At 30.1% G+C, this 20,138-nt stretch overlaps 2 protein-coding genes across 4 annotated transcripts in view; both read left to right on the top strand.

Moving 5' to 3' along the window:
* The window catches only part of LOC109835575, a 4,539-nt gene extending 4,388 nt beyond the window's left edge, over positions 1–151 (top strand). Inside the window, exon 4 of the mRNA XM_020403541.1 lies at positions 138–151. Within this exon, the coding sequence (XP_020259130.1) occupies positions 138–151 (14 nt within the window). The remainder of the gene's footprint in view (positions 1–137) is intronic.
* Positions 7–20,138, top strand: part of LOC109835708 — a 26,334-nt gene continuing 6,202 nt past the window's right edge. For 2 of the 3 annotated variants that reach the window (XM_020403707.1, XM_020403708.1), the window contains exons 1-3: positions 383–439; positions 525–678; positions 791–902. In XM_020403707.1, the coding sequence (XP_020259296.1) occupies positions 637–678; positions 791–902 (154 nt within the window). In that variant the 5' untranslated portion in view covers positions 383–439; positions 525–636. Of the gene's footprint in view, positions 86–382; positions 440–524; positions 679–790; positions 903–20,138 lie in introns of those variants that run through there. The other variant, XM_020403709.1, reaches the window with a different exon arrangement.

The raw sequence follows: 20,138 nt of genomic DNA, 5'->3' as shown, positions 1-20,138 counted from the left end.
CAGAAAGTGCGGTGCAAGCAAGAGTCTCGGAAAATACTGTTCATGATCCGTCTTGCTGTTCAGATGGACCTATAGTTTTGAGAAGGCCAGTACTTTTTTTCTTATGTAAATTTCCTTTTTTTTTGTTCAATTTTTAGACGTCAATTTTTAGAAAGTGCAAATTTAAACATGTTGGTGAAATTCTACAACTTGTCATGTGTTAGAACTGTCTCAGTCACCTGGCATTGTGCAAGTTATTAGTAAGATCTATGGACAGTGGAAAATATATATTTTACTCTTCTAAGTTTATTGTTCTAATGTTAGCCCTTAAAATGCCTGCATGGGTATTGCATGATTTATTTATGCTTTTAGTTTTAATTTTTCTGATTATTTTGTTAAATCTTCTAGGGGCATATTAAAACCTGCTACAGCTGAAAAAAATGTGGAAATTTTGAAGGAGGTATTCTCTTTCAACATGGAAAAGATGTACGACCTCCTTATTTATATTTTGTTATTAGAGCTCTGATTATTCATTTTTTCTTAAGTGACTAGAATGCTCGTAATTGCCTTCAAAGTTGCATTCTAGAACATCTAAATGCGGATGCTGCTCATTGTCTTGTACCAAATGTAAATGCGCCATTTGATTCAGCTATTTATATGCCACTAGCAATGAACATCCATCCCAAGAGATATCTTCAGGTGTGTTAAATTTTTTCTTCCACGTGCCTTTTTTTGTTTTTTGTACTTTTATAGTACTTATTAGTTGTTACATTTTGAGTTATGCGTCCTGTTTTATTTGTTCATTTTGTAGGCACTATTTTTAGCATGCCACTACATAGCAAATAATGTGTCAGCATTGGACTCCGAAGAAAGAGAAATTGAATTGCATAAACAATCTGTCAGTAGCCTTCATGAACTTTCAGGTAATTCTTCATTAAGAAGGTGAATTAGTTATGAGAGAAGCTTATATATATATATATATAGCAAAACTTGTGTCAACTTAAGTGGATAGCAAAAAGTTGTCCATCAAACTTTTTAGCCATTGATGTTCCTTAGTGATCCATGAAAGATATGAAGAGGTTTTTATAATATATAAATGAGTGGCTAAAAAGTTTTGGTGGACATCCACTTAAGTTGACATAAGATCAACTCTCTCTCTCTCTCTCTCTATATATATATATATATATAGACCTTAGAAGCACACCGCCTTACTGCTTACATATTCTTTATTCCTAACTTTATTTTTATAAAGTTATACACAGTAGTACACGTAACCTTCACTTTTATTAAAGTGGAAATAAAGGAGATTCCTTCATAATGCGCCAAATTCTTTTTATAAAGTAGCCACATACTTTTATAAAGTATAAAGTAGATTCCTTCCTTTTTATGAAAAGGAGTTTTTATGAGATTCCTTTGCCTTTAGTGTCTGGAATGACACCCATAGCTATTTCCCACATGGTTTCTGCATCTTTTTCTTCTCCTTGAGCATCTGGTAGAATAGTATCACCATCTACAGATCCTGTACTTTTAGTGGACTGAACTTTACTTGTATCAAAGACCTGAAAGAATTGCTTCGTCATATGCTCTAAATATTTTTGTTGAATTTCTGCATCGGTTGCTTGAGGATATTTCTTTTTTATTGTTTTTACCAACTTCCTATTCTTTATGGACCATTTTTATCCTTACATAAAATGTCTGGCTTTAGTAATGGAGATCAAATATCTTCTGAAGTAATTGAACTTTTAACAAAAAGACTAGGTAATGCAAAACTCCATACTATTCAGAGTGAAACATCTACTTCTTCAGTTATTCCTACTGAGAGTAGTTCTTCAGATGAAGAAATAATTCAATCAGACAAACTTCTAGCAGTAGAAGAACAATTTTCCACAATAAATAAAATTAAAAATGGTCCTAAAAGAATAGAAAGATAATATTATAAAAGATCAACTCAACTGATGTTTTATTTGAAGAAAATGATACTTATTTACAAGCTGAATATAATGGTAGAAATATCTACGAATGGAATATTGATGGATTATCTGATACCTAAATTTATGCTACAATGCATAGAATGTTAATGTATTCTACAGTATGTAGACAAAATGGTAATAAATTAATTGCGTCTTATATTACTTGTGGTTTTACTGGTACCTTAAAGGGTTGGTGGGATAACTATCTTTTACCAGACGCCAGAGGTGAAATATTAAATGCAATTAAAATTGAAAATGGTATACAGATAGAAGATGTTGTGTATACCTTAATGTTAGCAATTGCTTATCATTTTACTGGAGTATATATTGATGAAGGAGATAGAATAAGAACGTTATTACAAAATTTTAGATGTCCATCATTAACTCATTTCCGATGGTATAAAGATACATATTTAAGTAGAGTTATGACTCTTGGGGATGCTAATAGCACCCATTGGAAAGCAAAATTTATTGATGACCTCCCAACTTTATTTGCTGAAAGGGTAAGAAATAAATTGAGAAGTGAACATGGAGGTTATATACCTTACGATACATTTTCTTATGGGCATCTTATAAATGCATGCATAAAAGGACTAGCTTTTTTAATTTTAGATCATTACATAAGGCCGAAAAAGAGAAGAATTTGGCGAATTCTGCGAGCAGTTTGCTTATGATCAGCCATATAAGACCGAAAAAGAAAAAAAGGATAAGTCAAACATCATAAAATAGACCCTTCAAAAGGAAAAAGAATTTTTTAAAAAGAGAATAATAAAGAAGAAAAAGGGATAAAAAGAAGAAAAAAGATAAAAGTAACATTAAATGTTACAAATGTGGTAAATTTGGATATTATGCCAGAAAATGTTATCTAAAAAGAAAATTAATGAGATAGAAGATGGTCTTAAAAAGACTTTATATAAAATAATGATAAATAGTGAAATTGAAGAAGAAGAAGACGACTCCTCATCTTCGAATTCTTCTGAACAAGAATGTAATTGTACAGTTAATAACTGTAATAATAATACAGACTATTGGAAAGTTATAGTAGAGATGAATGGTTTATCTGTAAACGTTATCAACCAAGAAATAATATCAAAAATTATTTTTGAAGATATATCTTCAGATTTAAAAAAAGAAATACTAGAAATACTATTAGAAAAATCTAAAGAAATAAAAGAAAAACCAAATATCAAAAATGTTTATAGAATGTCAGAAGTCATAAAAAGAAAACAAGAAAAAACTTCTACATCTAAAGAACTATCTTTATCAGATCCGAATAAAGAAATTCATATATTAAAACAAGAAGTTAAACTTCTGAAAAAAATATATTATCTCTAAAATTGAAAAAGGTATAGAAGAAAGGAATAATTCCGTAAATTCTTCCCCATGTCAAACACCCAAATTCTTTGATAAAGAAAATGAAAATACAAATTCTGAATTTTTATAAATTTTACAAGTAACATCTCAAAAATTGTATATTAAAGTTACTTTAGCGATAGCCGAGCAAGTATTTATATCAGATCTTATAGCTCTAGTAGGCAGTGGAGCCGATCTTAATTGTATTAATGAAGGGGTAGTACCTTCAAAATATTTTGAAACTACCACTCAAACCCTTAGCAGTGCTAATGGAAATAAATTACCTACAGCACATTTGTGTACAAGGAACATGTATTCCTATTCCTTGTGTATTAGTCAAAAATTTATCTCAACATGTAATTCTTGGTACACCTTTTTTACATCAAATAATGCCTATGACCCAAGTTGATTCACAAGGCATTAAAGCAACTTATAATGGTCAAGAAATTATATTTGAATTTATAACAGACCCACAGACTCATCTACTAAATGAAGTAAAAAAATACCCTTTTTAAAAGAAAAACAAATAAGTTTTCTAAGAGAAGAAGTAAGATTTGTTCAAATAGAAGAACAAATAAATAAACAAAAAGAATTAATAATTCAAACAGAAGAACAGTTTAATAAAATTGTCTACAATAATTCTCCTAATACATTTTGGAATAGGAAACAACATATTGTTTCATTACCATATATTGACAATTTCGATGAAAAGAATATACCTACTGACCATGTCAAATGAATCAAGAATATCTTGAACTATGTAAAAAAGAAATAAATTCCTTATTAGAAAATGGACTTATAAGGAAATAATATTCTCCTTGGAGTTGCACTGCATTCTATGTAAATAATCGTGCAGAGTGAGAAAGAGGAATACCTCGTTTAGTAATTAATTATAAACCTTTAAATGCAGTATTAAAATGGATTAGATACCCTATTCCAAATAAAAGAGATTTATTGAATTTGTATTAATAATGCAAAAAATCTTTTCTAAATTTGATCTTAAATTAGGATATTGGCAAATCCAAATTAAAGAAAAAGATAGATATAAAACAGCCTTTGTTGTTCCATTTGGACATTTTGAATGGAATGTTATGTCTTTCGGACTTAAAAACGCCCTTTCTGAATTCCAAAATATTATGAATGAATATTCATTTCTTATACTGATTTTATTTTATCATATATAGATGATATTTTAATTTTTTCTCAAAATTTTGATCAACACATTAAACATCTCGAAATATTTCATAAAATTATTTAAAAAAATGGACTGGCTATATCAGCCCTAAAAATAAAGTTATTTCAAACTCAAATCAGATTCTTAAGCCATAATATTCATAAAGGTACTATTATCTCTATTGATAGAAGTATAGAATTTGCCTCAAAATTTCCTGATGTCATACTAGACACTAAACAATTACAAAGATTTCTTGGAGCTCTTAACTATGTAACAGATTATTATCATAACCTAGCTAAAGATACTGTTATTTTATATAGTAGATTAAGAAAAAATGCCTACCATTGGACAGATAAACATACTTAGGCTGTTAAACAAATTAAAACCAATGTTACATGTTTGCCATGTATTCATTTAGCTAATGTGCAATGGTTTAAAGTAGTAGAAACTGATGCCTCTAACATATGATATGGTGGTATCCTAAAGCAAGTTGATCCAAATACTAATAAAGAACAACTTGTCAGATTTACATCAGGTAAATAGGATAAAGCCCAATTTAATTATTCTACAATTAAAAAAGAAATGTTAGCAATTATTAAATGTCTATCTAAATTCCGTGATGATATTCTTAGTCAAGAATTTTTGCTAAAAATTGATTATAGCTCTGCTAAATCCGTTATTGAAAAAGATGTTAAAAATCTTGTAACAAAACAAATCTTTGCTCGTTGGCAAGCTGAATTATCTATGTATCAGTTTAAAATTACCTATATTCATGGTTCTGACAACCATTTACCCGATTTTCTTACTCGCGAATTTTTATAGGGTACAAATGAGCTGGACTAATCCGCCTTCTTCAGGGCGGGGGAGAGGAGGTAATACATCATCATCTGAAAGGAGTTATACTCCTAATTCATGGCGCACTATTGCCAAAAAGAACAACTCTAATGCTTCTTCGTCATCCTCTTATAAAGGAATTGAAGATCTTTTAATGATAGAAGAAACACCATAACCTTATTCTTCCATAATAAAGAGAAGTTGAATGACATACAAAATCTCAAATTGAGACTGTTATATCTAGAATCAGAAGATATACCTATGATGAATGACTGTGAAAGATTGAGACAAAAATATTTGGATACTTCTTATTATCCTACATTATCCTTAAAATCAAGATTATGGATGAAGACGATTTTAATCCAGAAAGGTATGGAAATAACTCATTTTTGGAGCAACGATAATCATACAGTTCCTCCTAGTTTCAACAAATGCATTATTAAGGAAGTAATACAACCTCGAGATTAGGTAATAAGTCCAAATAAAGAACTTCCTTTGGTAAAAATCACTCTCAACTCTCAAGCACTTTATTATTTTAATTATTGGGATTATCAAGCGACTTTTCATAATCTCTTCTTATATCAGAATCCCAAATATAAGCATACCTGGTTAATAAAGTTGTGCCCTGAAGCTATCTATAAAGGTTTGCCAAATTGGTTCTTCAAATGGTGGGTTAGATATGAGGAAGTAATGAATATATTACCAAAAACTATTCTGAAGTTATATTCTTCTTGGGTTGATTCCCATCCGATTATTCAGAAATTAAGAGAAGAACAAATTCCAAAAGGACTATGTACCATTTATTTCTTTGCAGAAACAGAAATACCCTAGATATGGAATTGGTCAATTAAAGCTATATGAGATGATCTAAACTTACTAGTACTACAAAAAATATCACTGCAGATGGTGGAATGACATCATTATTGAAGAAAAGGTAAAACAAATCGAGGAAATTATTATACAAAATAATAAAACTCTTGAGAATACACTTACTCAAGAAATTCAAGGTGAGAACCCTATGAAAAAGTTGGTAAAAACAATAAAAAAGAAATATCCTCAAGCAACCGATACAGAAATTTAACAAAAATGTTTAGAGCATATGAAGAAGCAATTCTTTCAGGTCTTTGATACAAGTAAAGTTTAGTCCACTAAAAGTACAGGATCTGTAGATGGTGATATTTTACCGGATGCTTAAGGAGAAGAAGATGCAGAAACCATGTGGGAAATAGCTATGGATGTAGTTCCAGACACTAAAGGCAAAGGAATCTCATAAAAACTTCTTTTCATAAAAAGGAAGGAATCTATTTTATACTTTATAAAAGTATGCAACTACTTCATAAAAAGAATTCAGCGCATTATGAAGGAATCTCCTTTATTTCCACTTTAATAAAAGTGAAGGTTACGTGTACTACTGTGTATAACTTTATAAAAATAAAGTTAGGAATAAAGAATATGTAAGCAGTAAGACGGTATGCTTCTAAGGTCTTTAAATAATTAAATATAGACGAAGAAGTAAGGAGTGAGTAAGATTTGAAGAAGTGTTCTCTTTCTTTGTAATCCTCTTGTAAAATATTTTCTCTTGTAATAAAAACGTGGATCAAAAAGTAATATTGAAAAATCAGTAGGACTTACCTTGTAAGTAAAATTTATTTTAGTTCTATTTATAGTTTAGTATTGATTATTGTTGCTGCTTGCTAATTGGTATCAGAACCATGTTAGGCTAAGTTATTTCTTGCAGTTTATCAATGTGAATATTAGTCAATAAGAATGTAGATTTAAAATATGTTCTTTCCTTTCTTAATTAAAGAATTTAATCTGTATATTTGTAGGACGTCACCAAAGTTGCACGCTATAAATCCTTGTTGTTGCCAAGATGGCGTGTTAGGATAGTGTAAGACGTTGACAGACGTGCAAACATATGGGTTAGATTGTTTGTTAAAGAAAAGAAAGAAAAATATCAAGTCTACACCTTTATTGAGTAATTTTCTATTAGATAAACTTGTAAGAAACTTCATGTCTAAAATAGAAGTTGGTTCCTTTTCAAAAACTGCTCGTCATACAGGCAAAAAGGTTAAAAATGCTCAATTAACATAATTTTCCTCTGAATTAGAATCTTTAAATAAATGGTCAATACCAAATGTCCCTAATCAAGATATTTATAAATTTGGATTTTTAGATTATAAATCTATAATTGCAATTAAAACTTTAGAACGAACTACGACAGTAGATCGTGAAGAGCAAACAATTCAATTACTTGGACCAGTAGACATTGAACCATATATGGATAAATACAAATACATTCATATAGGCTTAATATAAGTAGTCTTTCGTCCTTTAACTTTACAAGGACTAAATGCGTCATTATCAACTTGTTTAAGAGACGCTCGATGTTTAAATTGGACTCAATCATTGATGGTATTATGGAAACGAGTTTGTGCAATGGACCGATTTTTTTTAATGTCTATCCTAATTTAAGTCTTTCTTTAACTGACCCCAATATATTGGAGGCAATAAACCTAAATATTAAAACACATGGGTATAACTATATACCAAGCTCAGAAACTATCGCCATTATTTATAGAATACATTATAAAGCTTTAACAACTTTAGCTCCAAAAGCTAAAGTTCATACTAAACCAGGAAAAACTGTTATGGTAGAAACAAATTTGTTATCTTCAAATATTGCTGTCAATAGACAGATAAAATGGAATGAAGTAAACTTTCCTGATAGTTGGATTATAACTAACGCAATTCAACCTCACCCAATTGTTAATCAGGATATAGACCAAATTACACAAACTATTGATGGTGAGGTAGAAGTTATATTTAATCCCTCTAGGACTATTTGACTCTCTGATGTCTCTAGTTCCTCAAGAAAGTCTATATCCGGATCAGGTTCTTATAAAACTACTGAAGTCAAAGGACTTGATGTTTTGGAAAATTGTATCCCACATCCTATTATAAAGAGAAAGAAAAGCTTTCTCCTTCTAACTTAGAAGTAAGTTTTCGAATGTAAAAATGTTATCTATAGACTTTAAACAAAACAATACTATAAGAAAATTTCTTAATGAAGAATTTCAAAATAAAAAACATAAAAAATTTTGAAACTGGTTTTTTAAAAATTTCTCAAGTAAAGAACAACAATCATTTAAAAATAAGTATTACGAAACTCTTCAAAAACACCAAAAAATAGAATTTTTTATTCCTTGGTTTTTAAATTATTATATTAACAAGGAAGAAAAAAGAATAGGAGTACTTGAAGAACATTATAAACAATGGAAATCAAGTACCGGAGCAATTATAAGATCAATTTATCCTCCTATAGATCCTTTAAGATTATCTGGATTAACAACAACCAATTTAGAAATAATCACTTTTATAAAGCCAAATGACTCTCAAGAAGAAATATTAAAAGAATTAAGTAAAGTAATTAAACAGAATAATTATTCTATTGTATATCCTCAAGTTGTAGGACAACAACTTATTAGAATTGAAGATGCTATTAATAAATTAAATAGTATTATACCTTCTTTACAATTAATGGAGAAAAATAAGTCTCTTCTCACACATATAGAAAAAGCTAAAGTCCCCGATTGACATATCTGGCTTTAATAATGATATATATATATATATACACACACACACACACACACACATATACATATACATATATGTGTATGTGTATATGTATGTGTATGTGTATGTGTATGTCTATATCTATATCTATGCAACTTGATATTGAACCATATATGGATAAATATTTGATATAGATATTGAACCATATATGGATAAATATAAGTATATTCATATATATAGGCTTAATACAGATAGCCTTTCGACCATTAACTTTGCAAGGACTAAATGCATCTTTATTAGTATGCTTAAGAGATGCTAGATGTTTAAATTGGACCCAATCATTAATGGATATAATGGAAATTAGTCTCTGTAATGGATCAGTATATTTTAATATTTATCCTAATTTAAGTCTATCATTAACAGATCCAAATATTTTAGAGGCAATAAGCCTAAATATTAAAACAGATGGGTATAAATTTATACCAGGATCCGAAACAGTTGCAATCATATATCGGATACATTATAAAATACTAAATACTTTAGCCCCTAAAGCTAAAATGCATTCTAAACCAGGTAAAACTGTTATAGTAGAAACTAATGTTTTATCTTCTAATATTGTTGTCAATAGACAGATTAAATGGGATGAAATCAACTTTCCAGATAATTAGGTAATACCCAATGCTATTCAACCTTTACCGATTATTAATCAAGAGGTAGACCAAATCGTTCAAACTGTTGATGGAGAAGTAGAAATAACCTTTAATCCATCAAGAACAGTCAGACTATCTGATGTTGCCAGTTCATCTAAAAATTCTATTTCAAGATCTGGATCTTATAGAACCAGTGATGTAAAAGGTTTAAATATTTCTGAAAATAATATTCCTCATACTTTATATAAAGAGAGAAATTCTCCTTCAAATTTAGAAATTAGTTTTAGAATGAAATAATGGATTTAGAGAAAAACAGTCTAATAAGGAAATTTCTGAATCAGGAATTTTAACAAAAAAAACATAAAGATTTTAGAACATGTTTTTTCAAAACATTTTCTAAGCAAGAACAGTTAAATTGGAAAGAAGAATATTATAATCAATTAAAATTAAAAAACCAAATTGAATTTTTTATTCCTTGGTTTATAAAAAATTATACTAAAACCAAGAAAATAAAATTAGTGTAATAGAAGAACATTTTAAATAGTGGAAAACAATTACAGGTAAAGTAAAATTATCAGATCAGTTTATCCACCAATTGACCCTCTTTATTTAATAGGAGTGTATCCTTCTATAATAGAATCTATGGCCTTTATAAAGCCTAATGAAATTAAGGAAGAACATATGAAAGAATTAAGTAAAATAATTAAACAAAATAATTATACTAATATTCATCTTCAAACTATAGGAGAACAATTAATTAGAATTGAAGATGTCATAGATAAATTAATTAATAAAATGAATGATGTAATACCATCATTAAAATTATTGGAGAAAAATAAAATGGTAATTTCTAAAATAAAAAATATTAATAAAAAACCACCAATAGATATATCAGGGTTTAAAAAAGATGATAAAATTACTTCAGAAATTATTGATATCTTAGCTAAGAAGCTTAGTAATGCTAGAATACATACTTTAAATCAAGCTTCTGCATCAACAATAATATCTGAAGATAATAGTTCTTCGGATGAAAAAGAAGAATCTAATGATACTTCTGGAGAAATAACACCTAGACAATTATTTGCTGTAGAAAATCAATTTACAGAAATTAATAAGATTAAAAATGCTCCAAAAAATTAGAAAGATATTATTATAAAAGACCAACTCCTGCTGATGTTCTATTTGAAGAAAATGATATTTTTATTCAAATGGATTATAATGGTAGAAATATCTACGAATAGAATATTGATGGGTTATCTGACACCTAAATATATGCTACTATGCATAGAATGCTTATGTATTCTACAATGTGTAAGCAAAATGGAAACACTGATAAAATGATAGCCTCTTATATTACATGTGGCTTTACTGGTATCCTTAAAGGATGATGGGATAATTATTTAACTCCTGAAGCAAGAGGAGAAGTATTAAATGCTATAAAGATTGAAAATGGTATACAACAAGAAGATGCTGTATATACGTTAATGTTAGCAATAGCACATCATTTTACTGGAGCATATCTCGATGATGGTGAACGCATAAGAACTTTATTACAAAACTTTCGTTGTCCCTCATTAACCCATTTTAGGTAGTACAAAGACACCTATCTTAGCAGAGTAATGATTCTGAATGATGCTAATAGTACACATTGGAAAGCAAAATTTATAGATGGCTTGCCAACATTATTTGCTGAAAAAGTTCAAACAAAATTCGAACTGAATATGAAGGTTATATACCTTATGATAATCTATCATATGGATATTTAGCTAATGCATGTATAAAGGAAGGTTTGACCCTTTGTAATGATTTAAAATTAAAAAACCAGTTAAAGTCTCAAAGACTTACCAAAAGAAAAGAATTAGGAGAATTTTGTGAACAATTCGCCTATGATCAAGCATATAAGGTTGCTAAAGAAATCAATAATAATGAAAAGAATAAAAAAAAAAAAATTTATAAAGAAAAATAAATTATTTAAAGGAAAAGAAAAATCTAAAAAGAAAATTAAGAATATATATATATATATATATATTTCATAAGAATTATTGACAAAACTTTTGTCAGAAGAAATATCGTCTGAATTAAAAGAACTTATAAATTCTTTATTAAACAAAAATAAAGAAATAAAAGATAAACCAAATATTGATAATGTGTATAAAATATCTGAAGTAAGGCAAAATATTGCATCCACTTCCAAAGAACTATCTTTATCAAATCTTAATAAAGAAATACAAGATTTGAAAAAAAGTAAAATATTTAAAACAAGGAAATAAATATATTATTTCTAGATTAAATAAGAAAACTGCAGAAGATGATAATGCTATAATCCAAAATAGTGATAATGAAAGTAATGAATTTTTACAAATTTTACAACAAATTACATCACAAAAATGGTATATTAAAATGACTCTAGTTATAGCTGAACAAATATTTATACCAGATCTCATAGCTTTGGTTGATAGTGGTACAGATCTTAACTGTATAAATGAAGGAATAGTAACTTCTAAATTTTTTGAAAAACTACTCAAACTTTAAGTTGTGCCAATGATAATCAATTAGAGGTAAAATATAAATTACCACAAGCACATATATGTGTACAAGGTATTTGTATACATACTCTTTGTATTTTAGTAAAAAAATTATCCCAACATGTAATACTAGGGACTATTTTTACATAATATTATGCCTATAAGTCAAATTGACACTAATGGAATTAAAGCAACTTATAAAAATAAGGAAATTATATTTGAATTTATAACTGATCCTCAAACAAGAAGGTTAAATGAAGTTAAAAACATAATATTAAAAGAAAATCAAATAAATTTTCTTAAAGAAGAATTAGTATTTGTTCGAGTTGAAGAACAAATAAAGAAACAAAAGGACTTAATAAGTCAAATAGAAAATAAATTTAAACTCACTATATGCAGTGATGTTGCCAATGTTTTTTGGAATAGAAAACAACATATTTCATTACCTTATATTGAAAATTTCAATGAAAAGGATATTCCTACAAAATAAGATCATGCCAAATGAATAAGGAATATCTTGAATTATGCAAAAATGAAATACAATCTCTTATAGAGAAAGAATTAATAAAAAATCTTATTCTCCTTGGAGTTGTACTGCATTCTATGTTAATAAACATACAGAACAAGAGAGAGGAATACCCTGTTTGGTTATAAATTATAAACCATTAAACAATGTTCTCAAATGGATAAGATATCCTATTCCAAATAAAAGAGATTTATTAAACCGTATTCATAATGCAAAAATATTTTCTAAATTTGATTTCAAATCAGGATATTGGCAAATCCAAATAGAAAAAAAAAATAAATACAAAAGTGCATTTGTTGTACCATTCGGACATTACGAATGGAATGTAATGGCATTTGGGCTAAAAAATACCCCATCTGAATTCCAAAATATTATGAATAATATATTCATTCCTTATACTAATTTCATATTATCTTATATAGATGATATTTTAATATTTTCACAAACATTTGATCAACATATAAAACATTTGGAAATATTTCGTAATCTATTACGAAATGGGTTAGCAATATCTGCCCCAAAAATAAAATTATTCCAAACCCAGATTAGATTCTTGGGTCATAACATAGAAAAAGGAATAATAATTTCTATTAATAGAAGTATAGAATTTGCATCAAAATTTCTTGATGAAATAACTGATAATAAACAGTTACAAAGTTTTTTTAGGTGCATTAAATTATGTTGCAGATTATTATAAGAATCTTACACAAGACAGCTATATTATATAGTAGATTAAAAAAGAATGATAAATCATGGACTGAGCAACATATTGCTACAGTTAGAAAAATAAAAGCTAATGTTAAGTGTTTACCATGTATATATTTAGCTAATATACATTGGTTTAAAATTGTAGAAATAGATGCATCCAATATAGGATACGGAGGAATTCTGAAACAGACAGAACCTCAAAATAATAAGGAACAATTAGTCAGATTTACATCAGGTAAATGGGACAAAGCCTAATATAATTATTCTACAATTAAGAAAGAAATGCTTTCTATTATTAAATATTTCTCTAAATTTAGAGATGATATCTTAAATCAAGAATTCTTATTAAGAATTGATTGTAGCTCAGCCAAAGGTATTATAGAAAAAGATGTTAAAAATCTTGTTTCTAAACAAATATTTGCTAGATGGTAATTAGCTATGTATCAATTTAAAATTGAATATATTAAAGGTGATCATAATCATCTTTCTGACTTTCTAACCCGTGAATTTTTATAGGGTTCCAATGAGACGGAGTAGTCCTTCCTTTTCAGGGAGGGGGAGAGGCACTAATAATTCTGAAAGGAGTCATACTCCGATACAACCCAATTCTTGGAGAACAATTGCCAAAAAGAATAATACTAGCAGTCCTTCTCAAGTCTTTTATAAGGGCATAAATGATATGATAAGGAAGATACTCCTGAACCATGTACTTCTATTGTGAAAAAAGAAGTACAATGGACTCTAAAACAAAGTTCGGATATAGTTCTATATTTAGAATAGGAAGATATTCCTATAATGAATGATCCAGATAAGTTAAGACAGAAATATTTGAATGATAATTATTATCCAACCCTATCATTAAAATCAATGGCTTGGATGAAGACATTGATAATGTAAAAAGAATGGAAATAACCTATTTTTGGAGCAGTGAAAATCACAATGTTTCACCAAGTTTTTGCAAATGCATTATTCAAGAAGTCATACAGCCAAGAAACTAGGCAATAAATCCCAATCAAAAGTTACCTTTGGTTAAATCCCAAAATACCAAAGAGTTATAATACTTCAATTATTGGGATTATAACCAGACATTCTACAATATATTTTTATATCAGAATCATAAAAATAAGCATACTTGGCTTATAAAATTATGTCCAGAAACCATTAATAAAGAGCTTCTTTCATGGTTCTTCCAATGGTGGGAAACATATGGTGTTGAATTAAGCATAATTTCAGAACCAATTATCAAGTTATATTCTTCATGGGTTGAAACTCATCCAATTATATCGAAGATGGATGATACCCAAATTATAGATGGTTTATGTCCTGTTTACTTTTTGGCAGAAACAGAAATATCATGGATATGGACATGGTCTTTAGAAACAGACTGGACTAACTCACATTTGCTAATTTTGAAAAGAAAGTTTTATTGTAGATGGTGGTCCGGTATTCTTATAGAAGAAAAGGTAAAACAAATTGAAGAAATCATTTAAAAGAATAATATTCTTCTTGAGGATAATATGCATCAAGAAATTTAAAAGGACAATCTCATTTAAAATAGCCAAAATGGTTAGAAGAAAATATCCTCAAGCTTCTGATGCAGAAGTTCAACAGAAATGTTTAGAACATTTGAAAAAACAATTTCTTTAAGTAATTGAAACAAGTGATACGAAGAGTTATAGTTCTACTGGAGAAGATATTAATATTCAAGATGCTATGGGAGTTTTAAATACTCCAGATATTAAAGAAAAAGATATTGCCTGATTTGCCTAAAAATATTATTGAGTTGAGCCTCGGGGAGCCGCTCAAAAGTCACTTTAAAAAAGTCACTTTCTAAAAGCAGCTTTATAAAAGCAGCTTTATGAAAAGATATTCCTTTACTTTTATAAAATAACTTTATGAAAAAGCAGATGCCACGTCTCGTTTTCGAAATATGACGAAGGTTCGGAAACATCTTTTGAACTTTATAAATATAAAGAAGGAAGAGAAGAAGGCAGAGTTAGAGGAATAAGAAATAAGAAAAGAGTTAGAATAAGAGAGTTTGTAAGAGTATCCTCTGTAAAATAAGTTTGTATCTTGTAAAATATTGTGGAGAATAATAAAGAAGAAGTTATTATACAGATCAGACGTCTAAAATTGAAGTGTTTATTTCTGTTATAGTTCCTTTACAAAAATTGGTATCAGAAATTGATTATAATATTTTTCTTTCCAGTTTAATTGTTCTTGCTAGGAATAAGAAATAAGAAAGTTGAAGAAAAGAGTTATAAAGTTCAAAAGATGCTTCCGAACCTTCGTCATATTTCGAAACGAGACGTGGTGTCTGTTTTTTCATAAAGTTACTTTATAAAAATAAAGTAATATCTTTTTATAAAGCTGCTTTTATAAAGCTGCTTTTAGAAAATGGTTTTTTTAAAGTGACTTTTGAGCGGCTCCCCGAGGCTCAACTCAAGAATATTTTTTATGAATGATATACTTTATACTAATTTCATATTATCTTATATAGATGATATTTTAATATTTTCAAAAACATTTGATCAACATATAAAACATTTGGAAATATTTCGTAATCTAGCATATATATATGTATACTTACAGACACACACACACACACATATATATATATATATGAGAAAAATGGATATGCTTGGTACCAAGCACAAATTTTGTGCTTGGTAGTGAGGTGTCATATTCCTATGCACTCGTTCCAATTTCCAACCACTTCACAGCCATGGGNCCTCTCCTTTGCGGTTTCGCTGTTGAATCAAGCATCGGAAAACCTCGAGAGAGTCCGCCGACGAAAAATCTCGAGGTCGACCAACTCCGCCGACCGACTCCGCCTTCAGCTCCTCCGCGATCTCTCCGTCGGCTATTGTCAACCCTCCGCTATCTCGCTCGATCTCCTACTCCGCCTTCAGCCCTCCTCCTCCGCGAGCTAACTCCTCCGCCATGAGATCTCTCAATTAATTACGTACCCTTTGAGAAATTAGGCAACCAATTTACCTTTATCTGTCTTCGAATCAACCAATTTGAGAAATTTCTCAACCAATTTACTTGATGAATAATTTTCAACGAGGGGGGGGATCATGCTAAGTATCTTTTTAAGGCAGATGTGATGCAGTAAGTTTGATGCTTGGATTGGTAAAATTTTGTTCCTTTAATTTAATTTGATGCTTAGGGCTGATTTTTGACATGGTGGAGCCAAGCTTGAGTTCTATGTACATGCAGATACTCCAGGTAGGACTTCTTGTCTTGTTGAAAGTGCAGTGTGTGCTGCTCATGAAGCTACTTGTAAGTACTAATAGTGTCCATGACATTTGTTGTCAGCCGAGACAAAATCCAACCAATGTCGATCTCTATTTTATCTGCATTTTATAAGAATTTCATGGTCTAACTAGTTATGTTGAGAACGAATGTGCTCCTAGAGCAAAAAATTATGAAATTCTTATTAATTATGTTGAGAACGAATGTGCTCCTAGAGCAAAAAACTATGTACTACATTTTTGTTATTGGAAGTGATTTTCCAGCTTTGGATCTCATAAGTCATGATTGCATAATTTAGATAATAGTAATTTATAATTATGCATGGAGGGCCGTCCACGACATGTGATAATGAATTTATAAACTTTTTCCCATGGCACAGTATGAAAATAAAATTTTTGTAAAATTTGATTCAATGCACCTAAACTGATATCTATATAGATGAGGATCAAATTCACTAATCTTTCTATAGTTGTTAATTTGGTAGACTTGGTTAGGCGTTTACATTTTTCAGTTACCAATTACAAACATTGTGTTTTTTCCCCTCCATGATTAAATCTTTTTCCTGGTGGATGATTGCATTCGTATCTTAGTGTTTTTATGGCAAGAAAGCAGGTTATCCATGTTGATACGTATCTTAGTGAGACTATATGCTCATCTACTCCAGATTTAGCTCTATTTGATGCAGGTTATCCATGGCAAGAAAACGTTTTTATATTGTGAAGAGAGGTCGACAATGTGGCATTTTTGATAATTGGGAGGAATGTAAATTCGTTGTTGATAAATTTCCAAATGCCTCCTACAAAGGGCTTGCAACGTACGAAGAGGCTTTGAGTGAATGGGAGAAGCACACCATCGATCGTGATTCAGCATCCAGCTCAATGCCTGTCCAGACTCCGCTTCAATTTCAACAACAAATATTTCCGGAGCAGCATAATCTAGATAAGGACAAGGAAAATTTTAGGGAAATTGTTATTTCCCCGATCTATGTTTTTACATTAGGTTCAATGTTTACAATATTAGTGTTTGTAGTATGTATCGTTGCAGTATTTGTTAGCTTCTCCATTGTAAAAAGTATGTGATGTGATTTGTAAGTTATGTGATGTAATATTTATGCATCTTATATTTAGGACTTTAGTTGTGAGGGGTAAACAACCTAATACTTGTTCAAAGTGCCAACGAAATAAAGTATTTGAAGTTCATTGTGACTCCAACTTTAAATGTGTGCAATTGTGCATAAATCTGGAGTAGACTAATTCAAAATCACAGAGCTACATTTAACATGGTTAAAGACTTGTGTAACAAAGGAAGCACAAGTTATGATTTTGAATTAGTCTACTCCAGATTTATGCACAATTGCACGCATTTAAAGTTGGAGTCGCAATGAACTTCAAATACTTTATTTTGTTGGCACTTTGAACAAGTATTAGGCTGTTTTCTCCTCACAACTAAAGTCCTAAATATAAGATGCATAAATATTACATCACATAACAACTTACAAATCACATCACATACCTTTTACAATGGAGAAGCTAACAAATACTGCAACGATACATATTATAAACACTAATATTGTAAACATTGAACCTAATGTAAAAACATAGATCGGGGAAATAACAATTTTCCTAAAATTTTCATTGTCCTTATCTAGATTATGCTGCTCTGGAAATATTTGTTGTTGAAATTGAAGCGGTGTCTGGACAGGCCTTGAGCTGGATGCTGAATCACGATCGATGGTGTGCTTCTCCCATTCACTCAAAGCCTCTTTGTACGTTGCAAACCCTTTGTAGGAGGCATTTGGAAATTTATCAACAGCGAATTTACATTCCTCCCAATTATCAAAAATGCCACATTGTCGACCTCTCTTCACAATATAAAAACACTTTCTTGCCATGGATAACCTGCGTCAAATAGAGCTAAATCTGGGGTAGATGAGCATATGGTCTCACTAAGATACGTATCAACATGGATAACCTGCTTTCTTACCATAAAAACACTAAGATACGAATGCAATCATCCACCAGAAAAAAGATTTAATCATGGAGGGGAAAAAACACAATGTTTGTAATTGGTAACTGAAAAATGTAAACGCCTAACCAAGTCTACCAAATTAACAACTATAGAAAGATTAGTGAATTTGATCCTCATCTATATGGATATCAGTTTAGGTGCATTGAATCAAATTTTACAAAATTTTCATTTTCATACTGTGCCATGGGAAAAAGTTGATAAATTCATTATCACATGTCGTGGACGGCCCTCCATGCATAATTATAAATTACTATTATCTAAATTATGCAATCATGACTTATGAGATCCAAAGCTGGAAAATCACTTCCAATAACAAAATGTAGTACATAGTTTTTTGCTCTAGGAGCACATTCGTTCTCAACATAATTAATAAGAATTTCATAATTTTTTGCTCTAGGAGCACATTCGTTCTCAACATAACTAGTTAGACCATGAAATTCTTATAAAATGAAGATAAAATAGAGATCGACACTGGTTGGATTTTGTCTCGGCTGACAACAAATGTCATGGACACTATTAGTACTTACAAGTAGCTTCATGAGCAGCACACACTGCACTTTCAACAAGACAAGAAGTCCTACCTGGAGTATCTGCATGTACATAGAACTCAAGCTTGGCTCCACCATGTCAAAAATCAACCCATTCAAAATGCTTAAATTGAAGGAACAAAATTTTACCAATTCAAGCATCAAACTTACTGCACCACATCTACCTTAAAAAGATACTTAGCATGAACAGTCCACCCCCCCACCCCGAAAATTATTCATCAAGTAAATTGGTTGAGAAATTTCTCAAATTGGTTGATTCGAAGACAGATAAAGGTAAATTGGTTGCCTAATTTCTCAAAGGGTACGTAATTACTGCATCACATCTGCCTTAAAAAGATACTTAGCATGATCCCCCCCCTCGTTGAAAATTATTCATCAAGTAAATTGGTTGAGAAATTTCTCAAATTGGTTGATTCGAAGACAGATAAAGGTAAATTGGTTGCCTAATTTCTCAAAGGGTACCTAATTAGTTGAGAAAATAAAGCATGAGAAAAATAATAGTTCTTTGAGTCGTATATAACCAACAAATAGTTATCTGGAGTTAGGGCTGGAGTTGGGAGATCTCACGACAAAGGAGTTGACTCGCAGAGGAGGAGGGCTGAAGGCGGAGGAGGAGGTCGATGGCGAGATCACAGAGGAGGAGGGTTGAACTTGGATGATGATAGTCGACGGTGAAATCACAGAGGCGGAGTTGGTCGACCTCGAGAGAGTTGGTCGATCGTCAGCGGAGTTAGGAGGAGGATTTTTGATGCTTGATTCAGGAGGATTTAGGGCTTTTTTCAGGGAGAAAGAGAATTGAAGTTGTCACGAGTGATAAATTGTGAATCATGGTTGATTTTTGCAGAAAATCCTAGAAAGATGTGAATGTGTATGCATTCATGCGTATAGGAAATGTTCTCTCTCTCTCTCTCTCTCTCTCTCTATATATATATATATATATATATATAGCAAAACTTATGTCAACTTAAGTGGATAACAAAAAATTGTCCACCAAACTTTTTAACCATTC

Source organism: Asparagus officinalis, chromosome 3 (assembly GCF_001876935.1).
Source record: "Asparagus officinalis chromosome 3, Aspof.V1, whole genome shotgun sequence".
Lineage (NCBI taxonomy): Eukaryota > Viridiplantae > Streptophyta > Magnoliopsida > Asparagales > Asparagaceae > Asparagus > Asparagus officinalis.
Note: the sequence above shows the minus strand (reverse complement) of the source record. Positions and strands in the feature narration are given on the sequence as shown.